At 49.4% G+C, this 8724-nt stretch overlaps 1 protein-coding gene across 1 annotated transcript; it reads right to left on the bottom strand.

Moving 5' to 3' along the window:
- Nucleotides 1–3184: 3184 nt before the first annotated feature.
- Nucleotides 3185–8724, bottom strand: LOC108344352 (vegetative cell wall protein gp1-like). The gene is made up of 7 exons (XM_052867811.1): nucleotides 8406–8724; nucleotides 7602–7820; nucleotides 7077–7321; nucleotides 6368–6755; nucleotides 5222–5566; nucleotides 3898–4541; nucleotides 3185–3304 (listed from the first exon to the last, which is right to left on the bottom strand). Exons 1-7 carry the CDS (start codon nucleotides 8722–8724, stop codon nucleotides 3185–3187), a joined length of 2280 nt encoding a protein of 759 aa, XP_052723771.1.

The following is an 8724-nucleotide window of genomic DNA, read 5'->3' on the forward strand; positions in this document are numbered from 1 at the left end:
ATGTAAGGACCGAGCATCCTTTTTAAATGAAAGTGGTGGGGGAGGTTGTAAGGACCGAGCGTCCTTTTTAAATGAAAGTGGTGGGGGAGGTGGCTCACTTTTCGGCTGCTGGTGGAGGGTGTAAGGACCGCACGATTAAGTAAGTTGGAGGGGGGAGGCAGCAGTCATCATGCGTAGAAGCACCAGCCGCCCCAATATCAGAAGTGGGTTTTCTTTATTGCAAGTGGAGAACAACACTCATAGGGCCCCTTTTCCTTCAATATGCACCGTCTAGAGAGCACAGCAAGGGAAGCAATACTGGCTTTAAAATACTGAGAGGAGGATTTGGGTTCGGGAAGGGTGAGAAGAGAAATTCTTGCATGCCATATTTGTGAGAGTGGAGTCCTTGCTGCAAGATCGTTCAAGGAGGTGAAGTGGAGATTTTCTGGAATTGCTAGGAGACCTTGGTACTGCAAGTCTTGGGGGAGATAGATTCAAGATTCACAAAGGAAGTCTTCAAGAGGTAAGGGGAGTTGGATTTATTTCTTTGATTTTTGAGATAATCTGTGTTTGATGCAAATCAGGAATGAAGGGGATGAAAAAATGGGGTTTCTAGGTTTCTGGAAAATCTGGTGCGATTCTGCAGAATTTTGCAGAAACGACCGTACGTCCAATAGGTGCTCGACCAAATAGTGGACGGCCAAATTATCAAGTGTAGAACGAGCGTTCGCTCAATTAGTGCTCGACCTAGTGGTCGGCCAAAATTAACCGTTCGGTCTTGTATACTCCAGTAACGAGCGTTAGCGTTCGTTCTGGGTTTGTTTAGTGAACGTTCGGCCTTGATGTATTAGTGATCTTAGACGTTTGTCCAAACAGTGCTCGACCAATTTGTGGTCGGCCAAAGTGAACATTCGGTTTTGTGTTCTAAGGTAACGAGCGTTAGCGTTCGTCTTTGGACAAAAGTTAGTAATATCTTAGACGTTCGTCCTTAATTTAGTATTCTCATGAAGCAATCCTGAGCGTTCGGTCTTAAATTGATAGATTTCAATCTTGAGCTTTCGGTCTTCGTGAAATAGTGATCGTAGGCTTTAAATTGGTATTCTCAGAGAGTAAACTATAGCGTTCAGTTTTGAGGAGGTACTCTCAGGTTTAACTTGTAGCGTTCGGTCTTAGTGAACTAGGAATTGTAAGCGTTCGTCCCTAAATTGGTATTTACAGGAAGTGATCTTGAGCGTTCGGTATTGGGTATTAATGATTTTAGTCGTTCGTCCTTAATATGGATTCTTAGGTTTGAATCTTGAACGTTCGGTTTTGGTGGATTAATAAGCGTTCGGTCTTAAGTTGCTCATTCTTAAGTTTTGGATCCCGAACGATCGGTTTTGGGGTATTAGTAATCAATAAACATTCGGTCTTTAGTTCTAATGATCGGTTAAGCCTTGATTTTTAGCACCGTTCGGTTAGGTATTGAATTTTGTAGTTCAGTCAGAGTTTATTTATACCGTTCGATTGATTTGATAGTGTCCGGTTAAGTGTGAGTTTAATCGATTGATGATGTTATTTTGCGGGGATCCTTCATAGAGCGTTCGGTTTTAAATTGATATTCGTAAGTTTAAATCTTGAACGTTCGGTCGTAAATTGATACTCTTAAAGGTTGGATCTTGAAATTTCGGTCTTGGTGTATTAGAAATTGTAGCGTTCGGATTAAATTAGTGTTCTCAGGATTCGATTTAGTACCGAACGGTCAGAATGGATTTAGTACCGTTCGGTCACATTTTTTATTTAATACTGTTTGGTTAAGTCGTGATGATTCGGCCAGGGTCTAGACGTTCGACCAGTACTTTGAGTGTTCGGTAAAGTGATCTAGCCAAGACTCTAAACGTTCGTCCTAATATTGTTCGTCATAGGATTGATCTTTGAGCGTTCGTCCAAACAGTGATCGTTTATAGGCAATGATCGGTCTTGATGTTGTTCTGAAGTAGCGATCGTTAATAGGAAGTGATCAGTCTGGAAGATGTTCATTCTCAGTTAGTGATCGTTCTTAGGGAAACGCCCGGTCTTAATGATGTTTAGTGTTCGTCATGGGCAGCGTTCGGTTTGATGAGGTTTGATTTTTCAACGTTCGTCCAAACAGCTAAGTCTAAGCTCAACCTTAGCGTCCAAATAATATTCGGTTCAATAACGTTTGGTGTTTTAGTGTCGAGACTAAGAGATTGATTTTAACGTTCGATTTGTGTGAGGCGTTCGGTTTAGCGTTCGGCCGAGTAGTGCTCAATCGTATATGGTGCTCAGTTTTTAGCGTTCGGCCTGATTATGTTGGATCTCATAGCATTCGTCCTAATAGCATAGTGTTCGACAATATAGCGTTGGCGTTCGGTAAATAGTGTTCAAATAGCGGTGAATAGGGTTCGGCCAAATAGTGTTCGTCAAATAGTGCCCAGCCAATAGTGTTCGTTTCTAAGTTCTTATGCTCTTATTCCGGGTTGAATTGGGTGTGTAATCTGTTTTGAATATATATATACTGTAATGTGATTTCGGTATTTAATGCAAGTTGGCATATACTTTATTTTCGTGGGATTTAATTAGACAGCCTTTAAGAATTTTATATTCTTATCATGTATAATCAAAAATATTTTTATGCTTTATCTCGGTAGTTAAAAAGGATAATTTCCTTTTTGCATATATAAGGCGATAGGTGGATACGAGTTCTGTCATTTTACCCTTTCGAGGGAAATACAGATATCTAGCCTGTGAAATTCTAACTCGTGCTGAGTATTGTGCTTGGTGAATGGATGTTACTCACCAATGTTTTTACCCGTAAGTCCTTGAAGAACCGGGAAGATATGTCTAAAGCGGTGTGTGGAGGACGACTCTTATCCGCGGTCCAATAGCTGCGTGTGAAGGACCAGTGTCCAATAGCTGCGTGTGAAGGACAGGAACCGAGATAGGTCCAATAGCTGCGTGTGAAGGACCAGTGTCCAATAGCTGCGTGTGAAGGACAAGAACTGAGATAGGTCCAATAGCTGGGTGTGAAGGACCAGTGTCCAATAGCTGCGTGTGAAGGACAAGAACCGAGATAGGTCCAATAGCTGCGTGTGAAGGACCAGTGTCCAATAGCTGCGTGTGAAGGACAAGAACTGAGATAGGTCCAATAGCTGCGTGTGAAGGACCAACGTCCATTAGCTGCGTGTGAAGGACAAGAACCGTGTTAGGTCCAATAGCTGCGTGTGAAGGACCAGCGTCCATTAGCTGCGTCTGAAGGACAAAACCAATAAGTCTGATAACTTCGAGTCGTGTCCGAAGAAATTTCCTTGTTCTGGTTATCTAGCTTTACATGATATAGTACCAGAGGATAAACAAACTTAAATTCACTTATGAATAAATTGCCATGTTTTTATGACTTTTGCATGTCGTGTGAGGTTGTATAACACGCTTTTTATATCTAGCTCACCCTTGCTTGTTTGTATTGCTGGTGTATGTTTCTTTGGCGATGATCATCCACTTGGATGGGAGCAGATGACGGGGAGGATACTTTCGGAACAGCTCTTGATGGAGACGGCAGTGCTGCAGCTTAGATTTGCTAGTTTTATTCCATGAATTCATGTTATTTGGATAAACTTTTGAGTATTTAAAGTTTTAAATTCTCCGTAATTTCAAGGGAGAAATCCTAATACTCTAATTGTCAATTTCGCACTATTCTAAGGATGACTGTAATCCTTAATTACTCTTGACTGCTTTCCTATATTATGCATGATGACGTATTTATTATATATGAATGACGTATATAATTGGGATGTCACATGCAAGAGCAGGAGCAGGAGAAGGAGGAGACAGAACTGGAGAAGGAGAAGGAGCAGGAGACGGAGCAAGAGTAGGAGCAGGAGCAGGAGAAGGAGCAGGAGCGAGAGAAGGAGCAGGAGCGAGAGAAGGAGAAGGAAAAGGAGCAGGAGCAGGAGCAGGAGGAACAGGAGAAGGAGCAGAAGCAGGAGAAGGAGAAGGAGAAGGAGAAAGACAAGGACAAGGAGAAGGAGCAGGAGTCGGAGTAGGAGCAGGAGCAGATGTAGGAGCAGGAGCAGGAGCAGGAGCAGCAGAAGGAAAAGGAGCAGGAGCAAAAGCAAGAGAAGGAGAAGGAGAAGGAGAAGGAAAAGGAGCAGGAGGAGGAGGAGCAGGAAAAGGAGGAGCAGGAGAAGAAGCCAGAGTAGGAGCAGGAGCAGGAGCAGAAGCAGGAGTAGGAGAAGGAGAAGGAGCAGGAGCGGGAGAAGGAAAAGGAGTAGGAGCAGGAGCAGGAGTAGGAGAACGAGGAGACAGTATGGGAGAAGGAGAAGGAGAAAGAGCAGGAGCAGGAGCGGGAGCGGAAGCAGGAGCAGGTGCAGGAGCAAGTGAAGGAGAAGGAGAAGGAGCAGGAGAAGAAGGAGACGGAGCGGGAGCGGGAGAAGGAGCAGGAGAAGGAGAAGGAGAAGGAGCAGGAGCATGAGCAAAAGCAGGAGCATGAGCATGAGCAGGAGCAGGAACTAGAAGAAGAGCAGGAGTAGGAGCAGGAGCAAGAGCAAGAGCAGGAGCAGGAACTGGACCAGGAGCATGAGCAAGACCAGGAGCACGAGCAGAAGCAGGAGCAGGAGAAGGAAAAGTAGAAGGAGCAGGAGAAGGAGCAGGAGAAGGAGAAAGAGAAGGATAAGGAAAAGGAGAAGGAAAAGGAGAAGGGGCAGGAGCAGAAGCTGGAGCAGAAGCAGGAGTAAGAGAAGGAGGAGACAAAGCTGAAGAAGGAGAAGGAGCAGGAGATGGAGCAGGAGCAAAGGCAGGAGAAGGAGCAGGAGCGGGAGAAGGAGAAGGAAAAGGAGCAGGAGCAGGAGCAGAAGCAGAAGCAGAAGAAGGAGGAGGAGCAGGAGAAGGTACAGGAGCAGGAGCAGGAGCAGGAGAAGGAGAAGAAGAAGGAGAAAGAGAAGGAGTAGGAGCAGGAGCAGAAGAAGGAGCCGGAGAAGGAGAAGGAGCAGGAGCAGGAGCAGGAGCAGGAGAAGGAGCAGGAGAAGGAGCAGGAGCGGGAGAAGTAGAAAGAGAAGGAGAAGGCAAAGGATAAGGAGAAGGAGTAGGAGTAGAAGCAGGAGCAGGAACAGAAGCAGGAGCAGGTGAAGAAGCGGGAGAAGGAGAAGGAGAAGGAGCAGGAGCAGGAGAAGGAGCATGAGCAGGAGCAGGAGCAGGAGTAGGAGTAGGAGCAGGAGCATGAGCAGGAGCAGGAGCAAGACTAGACCAGGAGCAGGAGTAGGACCAGGAGCATGAGCAGGAGCAAGAGCAGGAGCAGGAACTGGACCTGGAGCACGAGCAGGAGCAGGAGCCGGAAAAGAAAAAGCAGAAGAAGCAGGAGAAGGACAAAGGGAAGGAGAAGGAAAAGGATAAGGAAAAGGAGAAGGGGCAGGAGCAGGAGCTGGAGCAGGTGCAGGAGAAGGAGAAGGAGCAGGAGAAGGAGGAGACAGAGCTGGAGAAGGAGAAGGAGCAAGAGTAGGAGGAGGAGCAGGAGCAAGAACAGGAGCAGGAGCAAGAACAGGAGCAGGAGCAGGAGTAGGTGAAGAAGCGGGAGAAGGAGAAGGAGAAGGAGCAGGAGCAGGAGCATGAGCAGGAGCAGGAGCAGGAGTAGGAGTAGGAGCAGGAGCAAAAGCAGGAACTGGACCAAGAGCAGGAGTAGGACCAGGAGTAGGACCAGGAGCATGAGCAGGAGCAGGAACTGGACCAGGAGTAGGAGCAGGAGCACAAGCAGGAGAAGAAAAAGCAGAAGAAGCAGGAGAAGGACAAAGAGAAGGAGAAGGAAAAGGATAAGGAAAAGGAGAAGGGGCAGGAGCAGGAGCTGGAGGTGGAGAAGGAGAAGGAGAAAGAGCAGGAGAAGGAGGAGACAGAGCTGGAGAAGGAGAAGGAGCAGGAGTAGGAGCAGCAGGAGGAGCAGGAGCAAGAACAGGAGCAGGAGCAGGGACAAGAGCAGGAGCAAGTGAAGAAGGGGGAGAAGGAGAAGGAGAAGGAGCCAGAGCATGAGCAGGAGCATGAGCAGGAGCAAGAGCAGGAGTAGGAGTAGGAGCAGGAGCAAAAGCAGGAACTGGACCAAGAGCAGGAGTAGGACCAGGAGTAGGACCAGGAGCATGAGCAGGAGCAGGAACTGGACCAGGAGTAGGAGCAGGAGCACAAGCAGGAGAAGAAAAAGCAGAAGAAGCAGGAGAAGGACAAAGAGAAGGAGAAGGAAAAGGATAAGGAAAAGGAGAAGGGGCAGGAGCAGGAGCAGGAGCTGGAGGTGGAGAAGGAGAAGGAGAAAGAGTAGGAGAAGGAGGAGACAGAGCTGGAGAAGGAGAAGGAGCAGGAGTAGGAGCAGCAGGAGGAGCAGGAGCAAGAACAGGAGCAGGAGCAGGGACAGGAGCAGGAGCAAGTGAAGAAGGGGGAGAAGGAGAAGGAGAAGGAGCCAGAGCAGGAGCAGGAGCATGAGCAGGAGCAGGAGTAGGAGTAGGAGCAGGAGCATGAGCAGGAGCAGGAGCAGGAACTGGACCAGGAGCAGGAGTAGGACCAGGAGTAGGACCAGGAGCAGGAGCAGGAGCAGGAACACAAGCAGGAGCAGGAGCAGGAGAAGAAAAAGCAGAAGAAGCAGGAGAAGGACAAAGAGAAGGAGAAGGAAAAGGATAAGGAGAAGGAGAAGGAGCAGGAGAAGGAGCTGGAGGTGGAGCAGGAGCAGGAGAAGGAGAAGGAGCAGGAGAAGGAGGAGACAGAGCTGGAGAAGGAGAAGGAGCAGGAGACGGAGCAGGAGCAGGAGTAGGAGAAAGAGAAGGAGAAGGAAAAGGAGAATGGGCAAGAGCAGGAGGAGGAGCTGGAGCTGGAGCAGGAGTAGGAGTAGGAGGACACAGAGATGGAGAAGGAAAAGGCGCAGGAGAAGGAGCAGGAGCTGAAGCAGGAGCAGGAGAAGGAGAAGGAGACGGAACAGGAGCAAAGGCAAGAGAAGGAGAAGGAGAAGGAGCAGCAGCGGGAGAAGGAGAAGGAAAAGGAGCAGAAGCCGAAGGAGGAGCAGGATGAGGAACAAGAGCAGGAGCAGGAGAAGGAGAAGAAGGAGTAGGAACAGGAGAAGGAGAAGGAGCAGGAGTAGGAGCAGGAGGAGGAGCAAGAGAAGAAGCAGTAGCGGGAGAAGGAGAAGGAGAAGGAGAAGGACAAGGAGAAGGAGCAGGTGTAGGAGCCGGAGCAGGAGCAGGAGCAAGAGCCGGAGAAGGACGAGACGGAGCGGGAGAAGGAGACGGAGGAGGAGCAGGAGCAGGAGCAGAAGCAGATGCAGCAGTAGGAGCACGAGCAGGAGCAGGAGAAGGAGAAGGAGAAGGAGGAGACAGAACTGGAGATGGAGAAGGAGCAGGAGACGGAGCAGGAGAAGGAGAAGGAGAAGGAGCAAGAGCAGGAGGAGGAGAAGGAGCAGGAGAACGAGGAGACGGAGCGAGAGAAAGGAGACGGAGCAGGAGCAGGAGAAGGAGCAGGAGCAGGAGAAGGAGGAGACAGAGCTGGAGAAGGAGAAGGAGCAGGAGTAGGAAAAGAAGGAGCAGGAGCGGGAGAAAGAGAAGGAAAAGGAGTAGTAGTAGGAGTAGGAGCAGGAGCAGAAGCAGGAACAGCAGGAGCACGAGCAGGAGCAGGAGGAGGAGAAGGAGAAGCAGCAGGAGCAGAAGCAGGAGCTGCAGAAGGAGGAGACAGAGCTGGAGAAGGAGAAGAAGCAGTAGACGAAGCAGGAGTAGGAGAAGGGAAAAGAGAAGGAGAAGGAAAAGGAGAACGAAAAGGAGAAGGGGCAGGAGCAGGAGGAGGAGCAGGAGTTGGAGCAGGAGCAGGAGAAGGAGGACACAGAGCTGGAGAAGGAGAAAGCGCAGGAGCAGGACCAGGAGAAGGAGAGAGAGAAGGAGAAGGAAAAGGAGCTGGAGCAGGAGAAGGAGAAGGAGAAGGAGCAAGAGAAGGAGGTGATAGAGCTGGAGATGGAGCAGGAGTAGGAGCAGGAGTAGGAGCAGGAGCAGGAGCAGGAGCAGGAGTAGGAGCATGAGCTGGAGCAGGAGTAGGAGTAGGAGCAGGACCAGGACCAGGAGCCGGACTAGGAGCAGGAACTGGACCAGGAGCAGGAGCAGGAGCAGGAGCAGGAGCAGGAGATGGAGCACGAGCAGGAGAAGGAAAAGCAGGAGCAGGAGAAGGAGAAAGAGAAGGAGAAGGAAAAGGAGAAGGAAAAGGAGAAGGGGCAGGAGAAGGAGAAAGAGAAGGAGAAAGAGAAGGAGAAGGAAACGGAGAAGGAAAAGGAGAAGGGGCAGGAGCAGGAGCAGGAGGTGGAGTAGGAGAAGGAGAAAGAGCAGGAGCAGGAGCAAGAGAAGGATGAGACAGAGCTGGAGATGGAGAAGGAGCAGGAGACGGAGCAGGAGTAGGAGCAAGAGAAGAAGAAGGAGCAGGACAAGTAGGAAACGGAGCGGGAGAAGGAGAAGGAGAAATAGCAGAAGCAGGAGCAGAAGCGGGAGCAGAAGCAGGAGAAGGAGGAGACAGAGCTGAAGAAGGAGATTGAGAAGGAGAAGGAGTAGGAGACGGAGCAGGAGCAGCAGAAGGATAAGGAGAAGGAGCAGGAGCGGGAGAAGGAGAAGGAAAAGGAGCAGGAGAAGAAATTGGAGCAGAAGCAGTAGAAGGAGAAGGAGCAGGAGCAGGAGCAGGAGAAGAAGCAGGAGCAGAAGCAGGAGCAGGAGAAGGAGAAGGAGAGAGAAGGAGAAGTAAAAGGAGCAT

The sequence above is a fragment of the Vigna angularis genome, chromosome 8 (genome assembly GCF_016808095.1).
Source record: "Vigna angularis cultivar LongXiaoDou No.4 chromosome 8, ASM1680809v1, whole genome shotgun sequence".
NCBI lineage: Eukaryota > Viridiplantae > Streptophyta > Magnoliopsida > Fabales > Fabaceae > Vigna > Vigna angularis.